The sequence below is a fragment of the Protopterus annectens genome, chromosome 7.part0 (assembly GCF_019279795.1).
Source record: "Protopterus annectens isolate FY-2018-M chromosome 7.part0, PAN1.0, whole genome shotgun sequence".
Lineage (NCBI taxonomy): Eukaryota > Metazoa > Chordata > Ceratodontiformes > Protopteridae > Protopterus > Protopterus annectens.
In genome coordinates, this window is record NC_056739.1 from 1,700,232,658 (window position 1) to 1,700,258,452 (window position 25,795).

A 25,795-nucleotide genomic window follows, 5' to 3' on the forward strand; every position below is an offset into this window, starting at 1 on the left:
CCCACTTGGGAATTATAGAAAAACTCACCAGCCTGAACATAAACCTCTATGTCACGAGATGGGATGCCAACTGGCTTACAGACAGAACTTACACGGTAAGAATAGCGGGCTCCAGGTCCAACTCTAAACCAGTCACAAGTGGTGTCCCACAAGACTCGGTCCTGGGACCCCTACTGTTCGGCATATATTTCTCAGACGTACAGGCAAACACAGGAGGACTATGGCTAACCAAGTTTGCAGATGACTGCAAACCGGGAGCCATAATTGACTGTCCGGCTGACATGGACATTCTCCAAAAGGGCCTTACTGAGACAGACACCTGGTGTCAAAGTCATGGTCTCAAGCTAAATGCCAAAAAATGCATAGTCATCCTGTTTGGGAAAAACAAAACACCCATGAATTACCACATAGGTGGCAGCCCCCTTAATACAGAAGAGATAATAAGAGATCTGGGGACCCAGGTAGATAGTAATCTCTCCTTTGACAATCATATTGCCAAAGTAGTTAGGAAATCATTCTATGTAGCCCATCTAATTACTAAAGTGTTCGCATCTAGAAATAAAGAGGTTATAGTGCTCCTCTACTCGTGACTCATCAGACCCATCATAGAGTACAATGCCCCGTTTGGGATGTACCTCACAAGACACTTCCAACAGCTGGATAGACCACAAAAGTACCTCACCAAGAGGATTACAGGTCTCAAACATATGTCCCAAGCAGCCCGACTGGAAAAACTCCAGCTGTACTCAGTGGCATATCGCTTACTCAGAGGTGATCTCTGCCTGACTTACAAAGCCATATCCAACTCGGAATTGATGGACATGCTCCACCTAAAGAAATCCAAGTCACTGCAAGCCACTCACTCTAGTGAGCTAAACCTCACCACAACAATAAATAGAACATGCTGGAAGGATAGATTCCTGTCACAGAGACTCCCCATGCTTTGGAACAAAATTCCTAACTACATTAGGCAGAGCCACTCACTAACACTCTTCAAGAGGAAACCTTGACGAGTGGATGGGTAACAGAAAATACACCCCTGGGATCACTTCATTGGCTCTTCTTGACAGAGACTCAGTTAATTAATCAATGGGGCGGCAAAAGCTGACACACTCTGGCTAGGCTTATAAATGCCCTCGGGCAAATAGCCTAGTACCTACCTATGAACCTATTAATATGTAGGGTTGTCACCTGTCCCTCTTTACACAGGACAGTCCCTATTTGGACAGCTGTGTCCTGCCAAACAACACAAAAAAATTACTGAATGTCTTGCAATGTTAACACAAAGTATTGCATATATTTCTGTAATAAATAAAACTATTATTTTGTATTTGAAATACCCTGATGCTATATGAAACAATACAAACAACTCAAATTCTACAAAAAAGAGCTTTTATTTTGGAAAAATGTGAAATCTAGTTCCTTGTGTTAGTTGTGGATGGTTTGTCCTTCAAAGTCTCACATTTCCATAAGAAATGTCCCACTTCGGGCATCACAAAAGCAAAAAAAGAAAATACTGCAATCTTCTTTTGCTGCAAAATCATATATTTGCACAAAGCAGAAAAAACACGAACTAGTAAACCAAGAATGAAGAACCACACTGAAGATTTCTGTGTCTTCGGCGTGGTTCTTCATTCTTGGTTTAAATCATACATTTGACCAACGGTGGTGCAAATTGCGGTCCGAGAATGTGTTGCAGTACAAAACTGCCACAACCAACACTGCCGTGAGAAACAACAGATAAGCGATAATCTTGTTTTATAAAAGGCGAGTCTCCTGCAGCTTAAATCCTAGTTGTGTGAATCGGCAGACAGCCCGACCCTCCTTGCTAATGAACATACACCTTTATCCTAAAGTTCCACCTCTCGGAACATACCTTACGTTTCTGCAAACATTAAAGGTACACGTCAAACAGCCCTGTTGGTGGTGTCCATAGGAAGAGTGCCACGTCTGTGTCACTTCTCCACTTAGCCACCACTGACTGGTAAGGGTGCTAGCTAGGTGTAAAGCGTCAGTTGCTGTCAGCGTACAGCGGGCACCTTAACACTGGAGTACCGACCCAGTCTGAACCATACATTTTAACAGCTGATCACTGATCGTGGTTCTTCCGTGGTAGTACATTTGCACCATGCATCTAGTCCATGTTGTTTTTACTGTACTATCCTTGTGGCTGCGGGCGTGCTGTGTAGGGGCCATCTCCTTCCACTTGGAACAAAACTCCGTTAAGTGTCTGAAAGAGGAAATCCACAAGAATGTCCTGGTGACAGGCGAGTACGAGGTGGAAGAGCAGCAAGGTTTAAAGACAGACCTCAAGGTATGTGGGAGGAGCACACGTGTGGGGTGCTGAGCGCATTGCATCAGGTATTTGCTAAGACTGGAGTCATCTGTACAATATTTGCATCTACCATTCAAATGAGAACCCCTGGGTGGCTAGGTTATAATTTTTCGTCGCAGTTTCTTCCACGTTCGTTAAAAACATGTTTAACATATCCAGTGTAGGACACTTACGATGTGCATGCTCGTTTCCGCATGACACTCCTAAACTGCGTCTTTTGTGTTTTGCGACGTGGCAATGAAAACGTTAATGTTCCAGTAATTTTGCAGAAGAATACATATTTTGACCCACGACTTTTTATCTACATGTCTTAGAAAACGAACTGAAAGACATGAAGTTTATTTAAGATCTAGTTTCTTTATAGTGTTTCTAACTTCACTTTCAGTACGATACTAACTTCCTAGAACAAATTCGGTCACTCTAGTTACACGTGTGCTAAAAACAATAGAAAGGCGGGTTTAAAGGGGAAGAACTATTAGGTAAAATTCAGCTGTACTGCGCTGGTGTATACCTCAACTGTCCCTGATTCCGCAGAATTCTCCTCATCTGGTAGACTCATACCCCTCAACTGCACAAACATTTTAATAGAGTGTTCAGAGTTTTGCCTCATATTTTTTGGTCCATTTTTCATAAAATTGGGAATTTCTGACAAACTACTGGCAAATCATTAGAAAATAATGACAGACATTTGAGTTTCACTTCACACCCTTCAGAAAATTCATGCCAATGCAAAACATTTTTTCTCTCAACTTTCTAAGTCTGTAAGAGCAATATTTAAAAGCTATCTTTATTTGTGGGCATTTGTCCCACATTTATATATGGCTTTGTCCGGATTTCTGGCTGTAAGAGGTTGAGAGGTATGTTATCCATTGCTCTCAACCTCTCACAGCAGGAAATCTGGACAAAGCCAGAAATAATGTGGGGACAAAACCCCACAAATAGGAACAGATTTTAAAAATGGCTCCCATAACCTTAGAAAGCTTTTGTTCTAATAGGTGTGGAATTATTACCTATTTTCTGTAGAATTTGAATTCTAAAACTCAAATGTTTGTCATTATTTAGTGACTTCAAACCTCAACAATTTGCCAGAAAAACACATTTTTTTATGAAGGACAGACCAAAAATATGAGGCAAAAATCTGGACAGTTGAGAGGTATGTTGGTATCATCATTTTACCCTGTCCCTTATAATATTTTGACTTTCTGACAAATCACTGATGATTACAGTCAGTCACGAAAGTAATGACAGATATTAAGAGTTTTGCACTTGCTATTGATCAAAAAATGTATCTGTGATGTTGATCATACCTTTCAACCTCTTAGAGCAAAAAATCTGGAGCACACCAAAAGTAATGGGAGACAAATGCCCCAAAAATTGGGATAGATTTTAAATATTGATTGAAACTTAGCAACTTGTTAGACTAACAAGTTCTGTATTTGGGAGGGTGGCCTAATGGTTAAGGTGTTTACCTTACAAACACAAGGTGCATGGTTTCAATCTCTCAGGGGATAACTTGCTAGGCTTAAAATGGCTCAGAAGGGCAATTCGCCTAGTACTAACCTATGAACCTATGAATGAACATGCATTTTCTGAAGGGCATTGTTGCCTCACAACAAGAGGTTCTCTGGTTCGATTCTAGGCTGGGTTGTCTTCTGTGTGGAGTCTGCACATCCTCCCTGTGCTTGCGTGGTTTGCTCTGGGTGCTCTGGTTTCCTCCCACATTCCAAAGACGTGCAGCAGGTGAACTGGACAGTTTAAATTGACCCTAGGAGAGTGTGTGTGTGTGTGTGTGTGTGTGGTACAGATTAACTACAGCAACAGGGCTAGCCACCCGGTGGTGTAAACCTTAGCTCTAGAAGATTGTCACTGTTGAAATGACACCCTGACCCCATATGCAAAAATGGGAAAAGGAGTTGAGGATTGATGCAGCCTGAAACTGAAAAATCTATCATTGTTTAGTGAGTTCAGTCTTTGATTTGCCAGAAAATCACAAATGTTACTAGGAACAAACAAAAATAATTGGCAGAAATTTGAACAGGTGCGATGTTGATGCAAAACCTGGTGATCTACTAACTGTTTAAGTGAATTAGAGTAATATTAAGAAAAAATAATTTTCCTGATTTTGAGCACAACTCTATTATATTTGTTCACAATTCTTGAACAAAAAAGTTAAGAGGTATGTGTGAGTGGGTAGAGTAATAGTCAAAAGTAAGACAAAATAATCAAAGGCTGGAATGGAGAAGATGGCACATAGAAATGTGATGATGTATGTGGACAGTGCATCTGCAGTGTGGCTCAGAAAATTATGGGGTGTAAGCTTAGAAAGAGGCTGGACGTGCTCTGTGGTGAAATTTGATGACTAAGGGGAATGCTGATGATAAGTGGTTAAGTAAATGGAAATGCCATTTTAGAGCAAGACAGAATAGAGTCAATCAAACACAAGCTGCACTGCAAATGGCTGGATACACATTGAAGACAAATACACTCCAGTGAGGCTTTGGGAACAAAGAAGCACAAGGGGTTTCCTCACTTGGATAATCAGGTACCAGAGTAGAAATGTGGGAATTCAAGAGCTGAATCTAGCAAAATGAGAAAAAAATAATTTTTGAAGGGAATGCAAGGTGAGAACTAAACAGAAAAATAAAATAATGTTTGGGATATCCGTTCTTGTACTGGAGTATGAGAAAAGGAAATTTCTTCTAAAGTTGGAACTGGAAGAACACAGGGAATCAAGGATACAAAAGAGGACTCCAGTCCAGAATGGGTCTGCTACAGATAATCACATGCTAGTGGCACACTTGTCCACTGCCACGTACTTGAAAAGCAAGTGCTTGAACTCGCACTAACCCTATCTCCCATTTCTACATAACCCTCCCAACACCTGACCCTATACAACTGTATAGCCCTACCAGAACATAAAATCTAACCTTAAAACTGCAATCCAGTTCCCATTCCAAGTATTCACTCCCTTACTCAAGCTCCACTCCCCCACCCTAACCCTAAAGTCCCTGATCACTCCCTAAACCTAAAACTCCAATCTTCCCAAACCTAAATTCTCTCTGCTCTCTACCTAACCTGAAACTCCCTTACTACTCTATAACTGTAAACCCCCCACCTGCTCTCTCCCTGGACTCATCTTCAAGTTTGAGCACAATCATCAGCCTACATTAGCTGCAATATGCTAAAGTCCCTGGATTCAAGACATTGTTTTTTAAATGTCTGAGACTCAAGCACTTGTGGTGTTCCCCTCCAGAAATGATATAATAACACAAAACTTAAAAAGGTGAAAAGTGAAGGAGATAAAAGATGGAGTTGTCACATCAGACAGTGCAAACAACAGTGAAACAGCCACACCTTTGCTTTGTACTTTGCCCCACTCACTTTGATGAGTAAACATATACTTATCTTTAAAAAAGTTACTAACCATGCTAGTGATAACTTTAAAGCAACATTAAAAAATGTATTCAGTGCAACAGTTAAATATTTTATACTGCACATGTTATTTTACTAGATTGTTACTGGTTTAAGCAAGCATTACATTTGCTAAACTATTGAACTAGTTGTGAAGGCTGCCAGCCTAGTTAGATAGAATTTTGTAAATAATTCCATGTCATTGTAAATATTAATATGATCCACAGGCATGCTTTTACAAATGTAAGAAAACTAAATGTAAGAAAACTGCGTTATATGTTCTGAGCTTCAGAAATGTAACCACAGTGCACCCTGCTGGAAGAAAGCTTATACGTGAAGCGTTTTGTGACTGTCTGATCTCAAGCTTGGATACAGGATGTCTGGACTAAGAAATTCTTTCTATTGTCTTAGGACAAGAGTTAATTACTAGGGTTTTATATGTAAAGTGTCCTTTATTGCTGTGGTTTCCTGGCAGGTACAAGATTACAAACAAATGTTAACGTTTGAGTTCTGTAAGCCTGGGAAACTTCAGCAAAGGTGTCAAAATGATGTAATGTGAAATGACTCAGCAGTACCGGGTGTTATCAATGTAAGACTTTCTCAGAGAGAAAGATTGGGCATTTTTTTATTTTGTCTTAAGCTGACAACAACTCACCAGCACTCTGCCTTGTAAGTAAAGTTATTTAGAACTTAGTATTTCTCTTACAGTTAGATAGAAATATAAGCAGATTAGCCTAGCTGTTTTCTATATTTATGTCAGATTATCCTACAATATTGTTTTAAAAGTTGTCTGTGATGTCCGAACTCTTGATTAGCACTGTGTTGAATTGATGAGATTTGTCTTGTGTTTTTATTATTTATCATTAAGTATTTTAAACTTTTCAACTGTGGCTGTTTTGTGTAGAGATAATTTAAGCTCCTAGAGTACATTGCATGTATTTGTTGATACTGTCCAAACCACTGCAGTAGTCTTGCTGTTCGGCACACTTACTGTTTGGACAACAGTAATATTAAAATTAAAATTGTTCACCCTTTAGGAAGGGCCTTATAGTAGCTGGTAATAGTGGTTGGTGACAGTGATTTCTACCTTATAGTCCGGAGAGAAGGGGGCATAGCTGGAGAATCTGTGCCAGTCTTCCCCAGGAGTGTCTGCGTGTTTGTATATAACTCATATCTCAAAGTGTGTGTGTGTGTGTGTGTGTGTGTGTGTGTGTGTGTGTGTGTGTGTGTGTGTGTGTGTGTGTGTGTGTGTGTCAGCTATTTGGGCAGGGATACAAAGCACTGGTTAGACAGAGAGGGTGCTGGAGGTTTTAGCTTGACCACTAGGCTGAGATCTGTACCCTATAGCTGTGCCAGTTGGGAGTCTTATTGGGGATCTGGAGAGAAAGGGAGAAACCAGCCCCAGACTGAGTGTGATTTCTGTGTGCTCTTAAGAGAGATTTTACTTTACTGTGTATGTACTTGTTATCCTGCCAATGTGGATGCCCCTCACTGGTGCTAGTGGTGAGGACTGAGGTTCCTTGATTATTGAGCCAGTGCACGGGCATCACATATTAATTATTTGCCAGTGGTGGGATATTCACATCAAATATTAATTGTTTGATTGTGGTGAGATAGCCACATCACATATTGGCTTGTAGTGGTGTGGATAGTGAATTCATGTAGCTTGTGTACAGTGATCACTGAAGGTGTTTTTGTACTCTAAATCAGCCATGCAGTGAATATTCAGAGTTCAGATCACAAATTGTTTTATTTATTTTGTTAGCTTAGTTAGGGAGAGCAGGTAAGCATGTCAGCAGAAGAGTACGGTAAGCTGACAAGAAGCCAGTTGGCTGAGATGTGCCAGGCTAAAGGACTGGTGCATGGAAACCTGACTAAAGCAGACATGATTGCAGCTTTGGTCAGCTGCATCAGAGAGTAGCAACCAGGAGGATGATCAGACTGGCCGTGGAGATGTACAACACTCAAAGAATGGACAGCTCAACCTTTCTGCAGAAGACTTAAAAATCCATCTGGAGCTAAAGAGACTTGAGTTGGAGGCCAGGTGTTTGGAAACAGAAGCAGCAGAAAGACTGAGACGTCTACAGGCTGAGAAGAATGAAAAACTGCTATGCCTGGAAGCTGAGGAGAAGGAGAGGCAGAGGCAGCATGAAAAGGAGATGCTGACTCTTTGCCAGAGTCATGGAGGTAATGGGGAAGGGAGTAACTGGACCCCAGCAGCACAAAAGGTCAGTAAATTTCTTCCTCAGTTTACAAAGGGAGATAATTTTGATAGTTTCGTTCATATGTTTAAGAGGGTATGTAAACAGTATGATGTTGACCAAAGGCTCTGGGTATGGTTCCTGACCACCTTACTCCATGGTAAAGTTTTAACTGTACTGGCTAAATTATCTGATCGTGAATTTTTTGATTATACTGCTGTTAAGAATTGTTTGCTATAATTTTTTAAGCTAACATCTGAAGCTTATAGGAAAAAGTTTAATGAGCATAGATGCAAGGCAGATGAAAGTGTGTATGAATATGTTGCTGAACTAAGCACTTATTTTCATAGGTGGGTGAGTGGATGTCAGGTCACCACTTTTGAAGGGCTGGCAGACCTTTTGGTGAGGGAACAAGCCCTTAGCACTTTGCCTGAAGACATGAGAATCTGATTAGCTGACAGACAATATGCTACTTCAGATGAGTTGGGGAAGAAGGGAGACCTACACCTAACAAGCAGGGCATCGCTGCAGAGGAAAGGGACACCCAGTGCTGCACATGGGTCTAAGGGAACCTATGGTGGGCAGCTCTGACACCCCCAACAGAATCTGCCAGTTGCAGGGGAAGCTACTAGTCCAGGTACACATCCAGGACCTAGGGTTAAATGTTTTGAATGCAATCAGTGGGCCATGTGACATATAGATGTCCATGGAGGCAAGGCGGGGAACAAAAGGTGAGGGAGCCAATAAGTGGGAAGGACAAAATGCCAAGAGTAGGTTGTTTTGAGACAACAAGGGTACCAAACTACCATCCTGCAGATGTCCTGATAGGGAAGGATTTTGATGAGGCAGTACCATGTGTTAATGCAGTTACACGCAGTCAGGTTTGGAGACAAGCATGTGGGTCTGGTAGCCTGGGAGAGACCCAGTCAGACCACACACTTGCAGCCAGCACTGGTGAGGTGGTTACTTCAGGGAGGGAGCTACCCTGTAGCAGTGTTACTGAAGGTGAGCCACAACTGCTTGTGGGTAGTGATAGTCCCTTGGACAGAGTGACTGCAAAGGTAGAGGTGAGTAGTAGTACCCAGGCTGACAGTGAGGCACCGCTGTCAGAGGATGCCAAACTTCCTGTGGAAGGGGAGCTGGGAAGGGTTACAAAGAGACAGTTGAGACAGGCTCAGCTCTCAGACCCTACATTACAAGGGCTGAGGCAGGTAGCTAGTGAGGCACCTGATTCTCAAGGGAAGAGGGATTCTTTATACTGGGACAAAGGGTTACTATATAGAGAGTGGACCCCTGAGGGAGGGCTAGAAGGTGAGAGAATACAGCAGTTGGTGGTGCCTAGACCCTACCATCTGGTGCTTCTTGACATAGCCCATGATATTCCCTTTACAGGTCATATGGGCATAAAGCATACAAATAGATATATTATGCAGATCTTCTATTGGCCTGGAATTTCCAGAAATGTAACAGGGTACTGCAGGACATGTGAGCACTGCCAAAAGGTAGGCAAGGCAGGAGAAAATGAGAGAGCTCCTTTAATGCCTTTGCCTGTGATTGAGGAGCACTTTTAGAGGGTAGCTATGGATATTGTGGGGCCTCTGAGTACCCCAAGTTCCACAGGGAAAAAGTATATTCTAGTGAGAGTAGATTATGCTACAAGATATCCTGAGGCAGTGGCTTTGTCCTCCATTGAGGTGGAAAAGGTGGCAAATGCTTTGTTAGAGGTTTTCAACAGGGTAGGTTTCCCAAAAAAATACTGACTGACAGAAGTGCCAATTTCATGTCAGACCTGCTGTCTTGTCTGTGAAAGTACTGTGGGGTGAAGCACGTGAAGACCACCACCCCCTACCATCCCCAGACTAATGGTCTTGTTGAGAGATTAAACTCTACAATCAAGTCCATGCTACGGGCATTTGCAGACCGGTTTAGGAGGGAGTGGGACGAATATTTGCCCCGTCTGTTGTTTGCTTACGGAGAGGTTCCCCAGGAATCCATAGGTTTTTCACCCTTTGAGTTGTTGTATGGGCATAGGGTGAGGGGGCCTCCAGATTTAATTTGTGATGAGTGGAAAGGTGAGTGTGAATCTCACAAGGAGTCTGATGTGGCATATATCCTAAACCTCAGGACAAGGCTCAGGGAACTCATTGGCTTAGCCCAGAAGAACTTGACAGAAGCCCAACAGCAGAAAAAGGTCTGGTGTGACAGGAATGCTCGAGCTAGAGAGTATGCTGTAGAGCAGCAGGTAATGGTTCTCATTCCTGTCAGACACAACAAGCTACAAGCAGCTCGGGAAGGACCTTACAAAGTGGTAAGGAAGGTCATTGATGTTAACTACATGGTGGAACTGCTAGGCAAGAAGCAGGGGCACAAATTGTACCATGTTAACATGATGAAACCTTACCATGATAGGGAGGCCCTTGTGCTGAGTATTTTCAGTGGATTGCAGGAGGAGTCTGAGGGAGATCTGGTGACTGATCTCCTCAGTGAGGCTCGGACTAACACCTCAATGGAAGGGGGGGTAGCAGTGCCCTAGCAGCTATCTCCTACCCAGGTTTGAGAAGTCCAAGCAGTGTTACAGGAGTTTGGGGACATGTTCACTGGGAAACCAGGGTGCATCCACCTGGTATAGCACCAGGTAGATACAGGACCCCAAAGGCCTGTTAGGCAGGCCCCTTATAGGGTGCCTGAGAGAGTCAAACAGACTCTGAGGGAGGAGATACAGGAAATGTTGGAACTATGGGTAATTCAGGAGTCCATCAGTCCCTGGGCCTCCCCCCGTGGTGCTGGTGCCAAAGAAGGATGGCAGGACCAGGTTCTGTGTGGGTTACAGGACATTAAATAGTCACACAGTCAGATGCTTACCCCATGCCTAGGTCAGATAAAGCCCTAGAGCAACTGGGTGGGGCTAAGTATCTTACCACCACTCATCTTACGAAGGGTTACTGACAGGTGCCTTTGACTCCCAGTTCTAGAGAGAGGTCATCCTGTGTGACTCCTTTTGGCTTGATGAAAAATGCCCCAGTAACTTTCCAGAGGCTGGTAGATCATATCCTAGCAGGAGCAGGAGGGTTTGCTCTTGCTTACCTAGATGATATTGCCATTTACAGCCATTCCTGGCAAGAGAACCTTCAACATGTCAGGGAGGTGCTGGGCAGACTACAGAGGGCAGAGTTGACCATTAAGCCGAGAAAATGTCAGGTGGGGATGGCAGAGGTCTCCTACCTGGGACATAGAGTGGAGAGTGGTAAGATCAAGCCAGAACCTGCCAAAGTGGAAGCCATTCAGGCATGGCCTTCACCTGTTACCAAAAAGCAGGGGATGGCATTCTTAGGGACAGCAGGGTACTACAGAAAGTTTGTCCCCAGTTATAGTACCATAGCTGCTCCCCTCACAGACCTGACAAGGAAAAACAGGCCAGATAAGGTAGTGTGGACCTCAGCATGTGAGCAAGCATTCCAGAAGCTTAAAGACATTTTGGGAGGACCCCCTGTGTTAGCCAGTCCAGATTACAGCAAATAATTTGTTGTGCAGGTGGATGCTTTGAACCATGGGGTGGGGGCTGTACTTAACCAGATTTCTTCAGAGGGAGAAGAGCATCCATTGGTTTATCTCAGTTGTAGGCACCAACCAAGGGAGGAATGCTATGCACCTGTAGAAAAGGAATGTCTAGCCATAGTGTGGGCACTACAGAAACTTCAGCCTTATGTAAAAAGGTGCACTGTAGTTACATGGTTGTATCAAGCCAGCCAGCAAAATGCCAAGTTACTAAGGTGGTGCCTAGGGTTGCAAGCATATGATATGTGAGTGCAGCACTGCATTGGGATTCGCAATGCCAACACAGATGAGCTGTCAAGAGAGGGAATGCGGTAAGGTATACTCAGTTAGACCTAACTCTCTCAAGCAAAGTTTCTTAAGGGTCACTTGAAAAACTAGCTTGAGTTCTCTGGGGGGGGGGGGGTTGGATATGTGAATGCTGCCAGCATAGCTAGATAGAATTTTGTAAATATTTCTATGTTGTTGTAAATATTAATATGATCCATAGGCATGTTTTTTACAAATGTAAGAAAACTGTGTTATATGTTCTGAGCTTCAAAAATGTAACCACAGTGCACCCTGCAGGAAGAAAGCTGATAAGTGAAGCCTTTTGTGACTGTTTGATCTCAAGCTTGGAGACAGGATGTCTGGACTAAGAAATTCTTTCTGTTGTCTTAGGACAAGAGTTAATTATGAGGTTTTTATAAGTAAAGTGTCCTTTATTACTGTGGTTTCCTGGCAGGTGCAAGATTACAAACAAATATTAGAGTTTGAGTTCTGTGAGTCTGGGAAACTTCAGCAGAGGTGTCAAAATGATGCAATGTGAAATGACTCAGCAGTACTGGTTGTTATCAATTTAAGACTTTCTCAGAGAGAAAGATTGGGCATTTTTGAATTTTGTCTGAAGCTGACAACAACTCACCAGCACTCTGCCTCGTAAGTAAAGTTATTTAGAACTTAGTATTTCTCTTAGAGTTAGATAGAAATGTAGTCAGATTAGTTTAGAGATTTGCCTTGTGTTTTTGTTATTTATCATTAATTATTTTAAACATTTCAACTGTGGCTGTTTTGTGTAGAGATAATTTAGCTCTTAGAGTACATTGCATGTATTTGGTGATACTGTCCAAGCCACTCCAATAGTCTTGCTGTTAGGCACACTTACTATTTGGATAACAAGTAATAGTACACAGTGAAATTGGTCACCCCTTGGGAAGGGCCTTATAGTAGCTGATAATAGTGGTTGGTGGCAGTGATTTATGCCTTATAGTCTGGCGAGAAGGAGGCATAGCTGGAGAACCTGTGCCAGCCTTCCCCAGGAGTGTCTGTGTGTTTGCATATAACTCATGTCTCAAAGTGTCTGTGTATCAGCTACTTGGGCAGGGGCACAAAGCACTGGTTGGACAGAGAGGGTGCTGGAGGTTTTGGCTTGACCAGTAGGCTGAGATTTGTACCCTATAGCTGTGTCAGTGGGGAGTCTTATTGGGGATCTGGAGAGAAAGGGAGAAACCAGCCCCAGACTGACTGTGATCTTTGTGTGCTCTTAAGGGAAATGGTACTTTACTCTGTGTGTACTTGTTATCCTCCCAATATGGACGCCCCTCACTGGTGCTAGTGGTGAAGATTGAGGCTCCTTGATTACTGGGCCAGTGAGTGGGCGTCACACTAGTAAATATGGGGTATTTAATAACATACATAGTTAGATGATGACAGGAAGTGACAAGGTGTGCTATCTCTTGAAATATATGGCTTATCTCTTCTGTTTTTGTTTCTTTTCAAAAGAATTATCCTGGAGCCACCAACCACATGCATTTCTAAAACACAAACATATGCTCAATTACAGCTACTTTCTTGACTGAGTATGCCTCGGGTGTCTCATTTTGAACAAATAAATGAAAAACTCACACAGTGCAAGGCAAGACATTTTTAAGTGAATTGGCATTATTAGTGGATTATTTTTGGCTTTGTCTACAATAATTGAACAAAAAAGTTGAGAGGTATGCTTTCTCTCTCCCCCCCTCTCTCTCTCTCTCTCTCACACACACACACACACACACACACACACACACACACACACACACACACACACATATTTTTCTTTACTTTATTCCCATAATTGCTATACAATACTTTTTCAACTACATTTAGCAAAGGGAAAGTAAAACAGCATGTCCTTGTTAACAGATGTTGCACTTTTGCTTCTTTTATTTTGTATTACCTTTTTTATTTTGCTCTATAACAGCAGTCATTTTTAATGAGTGCAAATGGTTTCCATTTGCAGCTTCCATTTTTTTAAGTCCATGCTTCACAATGGCTTAATATGCTGCTGTAATATAAAAATACACACACAAATCAAAAATGTCCCCTAGCAAATGCGTATAGGACCAAACAGGAGGACAGAGTACCATCTGAAAATACAGTTACAAACATCCCTTGACAAGGCATTGTTTGACATATGCAAACTATCCCTTTAGGATATAAAAAACTGTTCTAGTTTACTACCTTTTACATACTGTGGTGTACACTGAAGAAGCAAACAATGATGGAAATTCCACTGAAGGAAAGAAACTGTTAAATCATTTTTTTTTATTATCCAAAAGTACAGGAATTATTCTTTATGGAAGAAAATACATTATGGGGAAAGAAATGTGTTTAGGGCTTAACTGTCCGTTTAAGATTGATTCCTCACAGCTACAGGACTTTGGCTCAAGCCCAACATCCATTTACTCTGTGTAGAATCTGCATGTTCTGTTCATATCTGTATAGATTTATTTTCTAGATATTTCTGTTTGTTTCCTTTTGCTTACTGGGTTAGAGCGTTGATCAATGCAGTCACCGTTTGCAGGCTCAGTCCATATGTATACAAAGTGACCAGGATACATATACAGAGAAATACATGTGCATGTGTTACAATTAGAGGCAAAAACAACAAATTATAGAATTACAACAGTTAAACCTCTTGTTTCTTATTAAAAATGGTTGAATCTATGTAATCTCTTAAGCAACATCATTTAGAGATTTCCATATGGTAATTAGGTCATTCTTCAGTAGGCAAGGGAGTACAAGATTAATACTTATAAATCAATCCTTTTAACACATATTCTTTAGGTCTAATATTATTTTAGTTACTATCCCCTCTACTAGGTCTATATGCAGTCTTATCTTACTGAGCCATATTAGGGATCCATACCCTGAAACTGATCAAAGTATAGAAATAAGAAAGGTAATATGTGGATGAAATATTTCTTAGTATCATTCCTCAGATCGTAAAGACCTTGGCTATAATTGTTACTGTATTATCTTTTTAAAGTTTACTTTTTCATCTTCTAAGATTCTCATGTCCTTTTTTTACATTAAACAAAAGGATCTTGGTTTGTCCAGCATCCAGATGAATAGCCTTAAATGCTTTAGGGCTGAATCCCACCTTTTCACTAGGTACTTAACTTATTTGATACAGCACTCTAGCAGTGATGTAGAATTTGTTGTGCAATACAGGCTACCTTAATATCATCCTCATATTTTAAAACAAGCATATTCATTATTGGGTAAATATAAATTTAAGTATTAAATACAAAAGGCTGCAAAACTGAGTTCTGAAGAATGTCTACATTAACTTGAAACCATTTTGAGATATTTGTTCTACATCCAACTTTTGTTTGCCTGCCCAATAACAAATAGTAAGATGGTGGGTGACTTAGTCTCTTGGATGGGCCATTACTAGGTTTCTTTCAAGTTGGGCCTGAAAGCTGTGCCACCTGATGTGATGCTAGGTTGTAAGGGCATAATTAACACCATTGGTGGCATATTAATTCCGATCCTGGATCATCTTCTGAATAATACACATGCTGAAAATGCAGACTCTATTCATGACCTAGAGCAAGGATCTGATAGGTCCAGTTTGGGTACATCTAAGGCTTCCCACATACCAGATGTCATGGTTTGATCATGAGGTTTTTTTTTTTGGGGGGGGGGGCAGAGGGCTCTTGAAGAAGTATGGGCTTCCTCAAGGACAAACTTAGTTTGGATGCTCATTATTCAGCACACCAGACAGAAATTCCACACAAGAAGGTGCTTTATTTGTCAAGTCAGAGTTTTGCTGCATCAGACTGTCTGGCAGTGCTCTCGAAATGCTGTACATAAGGAAGCTTTATGTTCTCCTACTGTAAGGAACTTGCATGCTTTTATTAACAGATAAAGTTGCCAGGATCAGGCAATCCTTCTCTCAAAGTGCACACATGCTGGACTGCAAAGGCTCAAGTCTTGAGTTATCTAACAGTTGCTGGGCTGAGTTTAGTGATGTGAACTATGTTAAGATCATAAATGTGCTTTCAGTTTTGCAGCAATTCATCGGACATTGGATCCTAGTCCAACTAGGCTTGACAAATCTTGTCTTAATTCATTGGAGCCATATATTCATGTTCAGTCAATTCTAAAGGGGGAAGGGTCTTCTGAACTAGCTTTAAAAGAGGTGACAATCCACAGTCAATAAATCATCTCAAGCTTTGTTTTTTAGCTAAAGTTATTGTTAAGGTGGTGTATATATGTGTCTATATCGCTTGAGCGAATGCTTAATTGAGCAAATCACTATTTGTCGAACTGTATTAAACGAAAGCTCAATTAAGCGAACCCTTGGTTATGTGAAAAGTTTCTGGGGTGAAAAAAAAACAGCTGCCCACTCGTAACAAACAAAACTACATTTAAAACTCTGAAAAGTGAGGGGCTTCACACCCCCCAACTAAATATACCAACTCCGAGATTGCACTACAGTGGGGAAAAGGCAAATACCGATGATGGCCAACCATGTCCTTTCCCTGGGGAAGAATTCGCTTAATCGAGCATTCGCTTAATTGAGCTTTCGCTTAATACAGTTAGACAAATAGCAATTCGCTCAATTAAGCATTTGCTCAAATGATATAGACACGTATATACAGGGGATTTCTACAAATATCTCTTGGTCTCTTTGATCCATGCAGTAAAGTTTTACAATAAAGGCATCGTTCTGAAACAGCCATTAATCTGACTGATAAAGACTTCCCTATGCCTGGAGATTGAAATTTGTATTTTATTTTGGTCATCCATGCTCTCTTGGATGCATTTGTATTGTGGATCATGGCATTTTCATCAAGTATTTGAGAGTCTACTATGGCATGGTGTTTTACTGATTTGCCTGTTACCTACTAGACAACTCATAGAGGGTGTTACCAGAAGTTAACTCCTCTGGATGGTACCTTCTGGAGTGTGGTGCACCACAGGATGTAATCTTGATGCAACTATTATTCACCATTTATATGTTGCACCTTAAGGAGGTAATGTGAGGGAGAGAGAGGTGTTTCTTATCAATCATTATGCTACCCGAGTTCACCTCTTTTTCACTTAGGAATATGTGCCTGCCTTTGCTACCGAGGTGATCCTGGTACATGTTACCATAAGTTCAGCACGTTTTTCTCTTCCCTTATTTTACACAGGGAGAATATTCTTGGAATTTGTTTCTACAGTCCATGATCTAGGTGTGATTCTTGAACACTCAAGTGGTCAGATATTGATTGTCATTAAGACATAATCTTCACTCTGAAAGTTATTGCTTGGATTTGCAATCTTATCACATCGTCAGACTTGCAACAGTCATCCATTCACTGTTTTCTTCTCACCTGTCCTATTGCAGTTTTACTTTGGGCTGTCTGATGAGAGCCCAGCATGACTGCAGATGTTGCAAGATTGCACTACAAGGTTTTTGATGTTTAATTTATGCTACATCCCTTTACTATTGCAGGAGCTATCCTGTCTTCTGATCACTGCTAGGTGCATATGTTCAAGATTCTTCTTTTGACTTAAACTCTACGCAGTTTGAATCCTGCTTCTTGCTAGATGCCTCAGGTAGGTCTCTCAGATTAACAAGTGAGGGACTGTCGACTCTTCCAAGGACTTGATTAGAAACGTCTGTCAGGTTGTCTTTTGATTACAGCTACTTTGCTGATGGCAGCAGAGGCCACCTTCACAAGGTCCCTGAAATGCTATCTCTTAAGAATTGCTTAAAACTCATACCAGGAAAAATTTTTAGATCTTTAAATTTTATTTTAAATATTGTTACTTTTTAACCATAATAATTATTCTTTTAATATGTTCATAGGTGATTACTAGGATATCGGCCCAAGACCCATTTTAAGCCTACCCAAGCTTTCCCAAATTTACCAAGAATATTGCGGATGTGTAAATATCCCAATAAATTTTGCAGTTATGATCTAGGTTTGTAGACATCAAGCCTTCATTGGCTGCCTCTGTTCATTAGGGACATAGGTGCCAAACCAGGAGTAAGGTTACCATTTCCCATCCATTTGTCCAAGTTATGTTTGAACAGCGTTAGGGATGAGCTATGGTTCACATGGATGGGAAGCCTGTCCCAGAGAAGGGGTAATCTTTGATACACACATCTGTCCCTTCAACATGCCCTGTTTGTGTCACAGAAAAGGCTTAGGTCCTTAGAATGGGTATTTCTGATGCCATTAGGCTTGCAGATGTGAAATAAATCCATCAGTGTGGAATAAGAGGATGCCTTATAGGCTAGGCATTGATCATTGCGTACCACTTTGTAGGAGACAAAGTACAGGGATACAGCATTAAGATGGACTACATAGGACTTGTTTACTTCCTGTATTTATTTTGTGAGTAACATCTGTAGTCTCTCAAGCTGTCAGATACATGCTGAATGATGCATTGCAGTTGATGATTGTCATGATGATAGCCGATTACAGAGGAACAATGACATCCTTGGACCTGAATGCCAGTAATAAGTTGTACAACACATAATGATTTTCTCACCACAGTGAACATGTGGTGCTAAACAGCCAGGTTACTGTCAACATGTGTTCCCAGAGTACTGATTTTTGGGTCGTCTTTTAGGGGTGTATGTCAATGTGGTAATTTCTGGAGGTGACTGTTTTTCAAAAGGTTACTATTATACACCTTTTTGCTTTGGGTTTTAGTCCATGGCTCTGGCATAAAATTGGAGCTAAATTTAATGTGCCTGTGCATATTTTCTCTTTTTTTGCAAAATGCTTAATAGTATATGCATATCATGCATTTAATATATGAAAAATAAGCAACATTTGCAGACCATTTGTTTGATGATGTAGTTCTGTAATGTAAATGTCCATCTTCTTAACCAAGTAGCTTTTAGTATTCCATATAAATGGAATGTCATTACTGTAAGGGCCAGACATTTTCAGAATTAGCTTTGGACCATGTTTAACATTAAATTGGTTTAGATGAGAAGTCTAAAATATTGACTAAATTCTGAAAGGAACTTTTATTTACAATCATTACCTTTTTAGAATACTGTTTGAAAGTCTTGCATTTTAGCAGATAGTAGAACGTTTAGCTAACAGTGAAGAATGAAAACAAAAACGAAAAGAAAGTGAGTGACTGACTAGGTTTCAAGAGTATGCATGTGTTACATGTTGTCATAATTGTCTTAGCTTGTACATTTGAAGAGCAGCATTATTGAACACACAGCTTGCAATAATGTTAAACTATTGAATATTAAGGCCTTATTGACTGACAAGCAAAAGTTGTTAATCTTACAATTAAAATTCTGGCCTAAATATAACATTAACAACATTATTTGCAGTAGTAAAACCAAATGCCAGCACAATTTAACACACCAGCAGTTTTTCATGTACTATAAACTTCTGAGAATATTGTCATTTTGGGGCCAGGTTAAAATTACTAAAATTACACATTTTCAGTACAATATACATTTATTGCCATTCAGTATACCCAATACATCTATTATTAGTTGTGCCTGTAGGAAATATTCCTAAGTCTTAAGAATATTTCATGAAATGTAGATCAACATTAAAATTGGTCAACACCATATCAAAGAATCATATGAACTTTTATCTCCATTGTCCTTCATTCTGGGAGTGTACAGAAATGTCTTCAAAGAACTGTATCTACATGTCCAAAACACAATGATCAGACTGACAAAAGTGTGCAACCACTAGCTTTGTCAATCATTCTGTAAGCAACGGTGTGTGTGTGTGTGTGTGTGTGTGTGTGTGTGTGTGTGTGTGTGTGTGTGTGTGTGTGTGTGTGTGTGTGTGTGTAGGCACTCATCTTTGCTCTGAATGTCTGGCTTGTCTCTCCTATATAACCTGTTTTTGGCCATTCCCTGCATCTGATTAGACAAAGCATATTCTCAGAAGTACATGCAAAGGGAAAAAGGTACAAAAGTGCTTTCAAAGTCAGTTTGGAATAATTACTGTATGGATAGCAGTACAAATCATTTGACATGTTTGGCATTTTGGATTGTTACAGGGTTTTGTGCCATTTTGATCTGTGTTTCTTTGTATCTCAGTTTGTGTCTTACAGTAAGGTTCTGTTCATACGCAGCAGACCTCTTAACTGTCCCTGTTTTGGAAGAATGTTAGTATTCTCATGCCTGATTTGGGATGTACCTATTTTTGGAGGCATGTCCTCTCTTTCAGCCTTGATTTATCCATTCACACAATGTTCTGAATCACCTTCATCACATGTGATTTTTGAAGCATTCTAGTTCAACAAAAAATACACTACATGACCAACACAGTAGTGTTAACAATATTTTAAAGAAAGAGGGCACACATCTTATGACTCCCTTTGAAGCAACAATAAATGACCTTGTTTGGTAGAATTTTATGATACAGTTCATTAAAGTCTACAGATTTTTCAGTGTCTTTGATAATGTGCTTATATTTTTCCATCAGTTTTGTCATTCTCTGATTTTTAAATGCGTTTCTAAGTAGTATCCCGTATTCCTTCTGGAAGCAAGAAGAGTTAGGAGTCAATTGGTATGCTTATTAGATGTCCAAATTTTAGCTGCATTTTCCTATTTTTTAATGTCTCTAGACTGAGAGGCATGATAGGCAGATTGCTTAAAGAGCAGTGGTGGGAGTTTCTAAAAATGTTTTTCAAAATACCATCATGACCAGTTGGCACAATGATTAAGATCTTCACCTCCCATGCACAAGGTACAGTTAATCCTTACCTCTGTCCAATGCCTGTATGGAGTTTGCATGTTTTCCATAGGTCTTTGTGCGGTTCCTCAAAACATCCAAAAACACACTGAGCATTTTTGTCTCAGTCTCGCCCAGAATGCAGCTGTGGGCAGTATCACAGTCTCCAGATAGTGCATTATAGGGGGAAGAGTTGTGTAAACCAACTGCTTTGGACATTAAAGGAGTACCGCACCCACAGACTAAAAAAACATGATTAAAACATCATGGCATGATGTTTCCTACACTTTAACAGCACTCTGGGATTATTTACAGGATTTTAAATATTTTTATATGTAATTCCAGACTCTGTCCACCTGGAGGCTGGCATATTGACGTGGTTTGGATAAATCAGGTTGCCATCCAGTATCCCAGAAATCATTGCTTGGCTCAAAAATGTTACATCATGCAGGCCTCCATTTGCCTAAAGTTCCTGTCATTTCATAGATGTTGCATGCGTACAAAGTACTGAGTAAAATAGAACAGTGTAAGTAACATTCCCTGCTGCTGGATGATTACTTAAAACAGAAACAGTGCAAATGCCACAGAACACACTCAAAGTGCTGTTTATTGCTGCCATTTTTTCTAATTTAGTTTAAATGGCACTAATTTGTGAGACAATGAATTCCAGTCCATTTACTTCTCCCCTCCCCATAACACTTAGCTTCCCTAGCTGTCAAAGTCCTGAGGGTAATTTGACCTGGTAATTCCATTGATTGGCAGATCTCAGCAGGGTGCTTGACTCATGTAATTTAATCTTTGCTCTAGCATTTCCTTTGTTAGAGGGGACTTTTTTTGCTGCACTATAGCCATGGCCTTACTTGACTGTAATCACATCCAGTAAGGTCTTGCACCAAGGAGCTAAAGAATAAAACATTTATACTATTAACCAGTTTAGATCTTTATTAATTTAAGTGCTAAGGTATCACTTTATGCTTCCACCTTGTTAAAAATTGAGATTTACATGTGCAAAGTGTGTTGGTATGCATTGTTTGCCTTCATATGTTTTTACTACACTGGATGGTTTGCAAAAAAACCTTTTGCAGTGTCCCTGAATTTGTCTTTGTACATACAAACCACATTGCTATATTTCCCCTTCCTTTTTCTTGTGTCCAGAAGTCACTTATAACAAAGTAAATTTTTTATTGATTTTTTTTTTTTAAATAAAGGACATCAAGGTTAACTTACCTTGAATCAGATAATGGATGCCACTGCAAAGAATCACTGTTGAAATATTTGTGCATGGACAAAATCCCTTACTAAATCTATTTGCCAGCCTCCAGTTCAGTTGGTGCTATGGCTTTAATATACTGGTGTGTTTGCTCATGCCTTCCAAATATCTCCACCATTACATACCAGTTTTGCAGTGTAGTAACCACCTGACATGCCCATACACCTTTAGCCATCAATATGCAGCTACTCCTGTTCATGTGAGTATTTGAATTCATTTTCAGACTTAAGGTGTGGAAGCTGCACTGAATAATTCTAGGTGCTTGTTCAGGTTTCACATGGTGCTTGCTTAGAGCTACTCTCATGTTAAGCCACTATGAATATGTTGCACTGCCACCTCTGATACCAGGGTGATGTTTTAATCTTTCTATTCCCGCACTGCACACTAGCAGTATCTGGTGCAAATACAACAGAGAAGTATGCAAGTGATACACCACCTAAGCATCATTTGCCATGCAGAATGTACAAGTATGCATACCAAATTTCTGTTTCCAAACATCGGTGTTACTACACTACTATTGAATAAAATGAACAGCACTCAGGCTGAGGGAAGGACAAGGGAGCCATGACATCACAGAATGGGTAGGTCTTATTATTTTAGTTAGAATCAGATGACGGCTGTGGTGATGTCACTTTGGGGGAGGAAACTGATTAAAAAAACAAAAAAAAAAGTACCTGCACTGCCTGGCCTTGATGATGTCAGTAATTGGGCGACTCCAGCAAGCTTTATTCAAATGTGAGAGAATCATTTTGTAAGTGAAACCATCACAGTATGAGAAGGTAGGCTTCTGTTACAGAAGTAAGGGGAATTATAAAAATTGTAAATGCTTTATTGTTGTTGGTTTACAGAGGACAATATAAATAGGGAGGAAAAGGGCCGTGAAGTTGAGGAATACATTAGAGAAACCTGTTGTACTCCTTTAACTGTGGTGTCAAGATATAATAGCATTGACTGTGCCCAGTGCCAGGGCTAGCCACTAGATGGTATAAAAATTGTCTCTAGGTGATGATTTGGTTGTGTTGACTAATGTTGCCAAATAGGCATGGGTATTTGCTGGTGATAAGTGGGTTAAGGACCCGGCCAACTCTGACCTATGCCCGAGACCCATGCTAATAGTCTGTTGGGCAGTGTGTGCCTGCCATTAAGCTCAGCAGACCTGAGTCAATAAGCAACTGTCTAGGTGTTGTCCGGTTGCCTAGCCTGGGTTACCTGGAATAGCTCTCTTGAGCAAAAGCCAGACGTTAAACCAATCAACCTGCCAAACATAAACTAAGAATTGCTATACTCAATGTAGGTTCACTGACAGGATGCAACTTGGAAGTGGACATACCTCTCAACTGTCCGGATTTTTGTTGAATGTCCAGATTTTTACCTCATATTTTGGTCTGTTCCTCATAAAATTTGTAGTTTTCTGGCAAATCACTGGGATGATCGGAGGACTGAAGTTACCAAATAATGACATACATTTGCGTTTCAGACTTTAAATCCTTAAAAAATGTATTTTAACACAACCCCTGTTACTCTAGCAACTTTCTAAGTTTATAAGAGTGATTTTGTTTAAATCTGTGCCTATTTTTGGGCCTTTGTCCCTCCATTTTGTCAGACTTTGTCCGGATGTCTTGGTCTAAGAGGTTGAGTGGAGTGGAAGTGGATGAAAGGATGGTAAGTAGGAGGCTAGACATCCTATGTATCCAGGAGACAAGATGGAAGAGCAGTGCAGCAAAGTCACTTGGCGTGTGATCCAGAGTCTACCACACAGGAGGACAAACTAGAAATGGTGTGGGAACTCTGGTGAGCCAAGAAGCTTCAGTAGACAGTGAGGGTTGTAATCAGAATTAGTGATAGACTCGTGGCAATCAGACTCCAGTGTAAGGATGGGGCACTATTTATAATCTCAGTCTATACCCCATAGTAGGGTTGTGATAGGAAAAGATTGCATTCAGACAGCAGTTCAAGGACCTTCTAGATGAAGCAGGACAACATGAATTGTTGTTGATAATGGGTGATCTGAATGCACATATCAGGACACACAGAACAGGATACAAGGACTACCTGCATCCCGATGGGTGGGGCAACAGGAAAAGAGAGAGACCATTCTAGATTTCTGTCTGACAAATGGCTTGATGGTGGCCAACACATGATTCAGTAAGAGAGCATCACAAGATCACATACAAGAGTAGTCAACATGCAGGTCAGGTAGACTTCATCCTGGTAAAGTGCATTGGGGTAGAATCATCTTCAGTGAAACAGTCGGCCCACAGCATAAACCACTGGTTGATACAAACAGCTGCAAGCAGTGGTCAGAGAAGGTTCTAATTTTCAACAGTGAATAAGCTGAAGACCTGGTGAGAAAGCAGAAGAGTTCAAGGAATTATTTAGGACTTTAGCACCTCAGGAAGAAGAAGAAGAAGAAGAAATGGATTGAGTTGAAGAATATGACAGTGCTTTAAAACAGCGTGCATGAAGACTATAGAACAGGTGTATGGCCAAGCCAGTTATGGAAATAAGGTACATAAGGAAGGATGGTGGTGGAATGCAGAATTTCAGGAAGCTATCAAAAGAAAGTAGTAGTGCAGGAAATAGTGGGAGATAGAAAAGATATGCCAAAGAAAGAAGGAATACTGGTTGGCTAACAAAGGGGCTGTGAGAGTAGTTGCAGTAGCAAAGAACAAGGCATCAGAGACACTCTACCAGTATCTGGAAAGTGACTCAGTAGATGGCACAAAGAAACTATTAGCTTACAAGGCAAAGACAGAAAGATAAAGAAGATAGTCAGACACCCTTTGTAAGGGATGCCAGTAACAACCTGCTCATCAAGCCCACAAGAACTCAAAGGCAGACTGAAGGAGTACTTTCACCAGATTCTGAATGAAGAAAACCCTACAGAAACTGCACTGACTGAGACACAGCCTATGGTGAGAGAAGGAGGACCCCACCCTAGAAGAAGAAAGAACAGCACTAAGGAAAGTGAAGTCAGGGGAAGCAGCATGTTCAGATGAGATCAAAGCAGATATGATCAAGATGCTGGGTGAGATAGCCTGAGGGTGCTCATAGCTGTTTGAAGAGAAAGGTGTATCCCAGATGACTACAGAACAAGTATACTCGTGCCTGTGTCCAAGAATAAAGGGGACATTCACAACTGTGGGCATTACAGAGGTATCAAGCTAGTGTCACACTGCAGGAAAGTTTTGGAAGGGATGATTAATAAATGAATACACAGAGTAGTAGAAAGTAAGACAGGAGATAAGCAGCTTGGATTCAGATCAGGATGCAGCGCAAATTGCTTAGTGTTTGCAGTGAGACAGATAGATGAGAAGAAGATGGAGGTAAAGAAAGAGTCCAACTGGATATTCCTAGACTTGGAGAGAGCATATGACAAGGTCCCAAGAATGCTCATTTTGGGCAGTCATGTGGTGGTTTAAAATCCCAGAAACAGTGGTAGAAGCAGTGCAAGCTATGTAGAAGGACCAATTGACTCATATTTGAACAGTGTTCAGTCTCACAGAGGGGTTTCCAGTGGAAGTGGATGTGCATCAAGGTTCAGCTCAGAGTCCACTACTGGTCATATGGTGATGGACTACATCAGCAAACAGACTGGAGGGGACTGATTAACAAAGTAGCTGTATGCAGGCAATGTGGCATTACAGGCAGTCTGTGAGCAAGAACTTCAGCAAAGTATAGGGGAATGGAATGCAAAACTGAAGGTACACAGGATGAAGCAGCGTACAGATAAGGTAGTTATAATTGCAGCAAATGGGGGAAGAAGAAGGTGAAAATGCTGATTGAAGGAAAAACAGTGGAGCAGGTCAACAGTTTCAAGTGTCTGGAAGGGGTGGCTGAGTAGAAGGGAAGTCTGAATGAGGTCAAATCTCGAATCAGAGGGAATGCAGCCAACTGGCATAGAGTGTCAAGGATAGTGTATGACAGAAGAATGCCAAAGAAGCTGAAAAGTAAGGTGTATAAAACAGTAGTGCGACCAGTACTACTGTATAGTACAGAAAACTGGGAAATAAAGGCAGAGCAGTTGAGAAAGCTAGAGATGATGGAGATAAAGCGC

General features: G+C 40.8%; 1 protein-coding gene across 1 annotated transcript in view; it reads left to right on the forward strand.

Moving 5' to 3' along the window:
- Positions 1–1,926: 1,926 nt before the first annotated feature.
- Positions 1,927–25,795, forward strand: part of LOC122807176 (transmembrane emp24 domain-containing protein 10-like) — a 100,232-nt gene continuing 76,363 nt past the window's right edge. Inside the window, exon 1 of the mRNA XM_044078214.1 lies at positions 1,927–2,314. Coding sequence (XP_043934149.1) covers positions 2,129–2,314 — 186 coding nt within the window. The 5' untranslated portion in view covers positions 1,927–2,128. The remainder of the gene's footprint in view (positions 2,315–25,795) is intronic.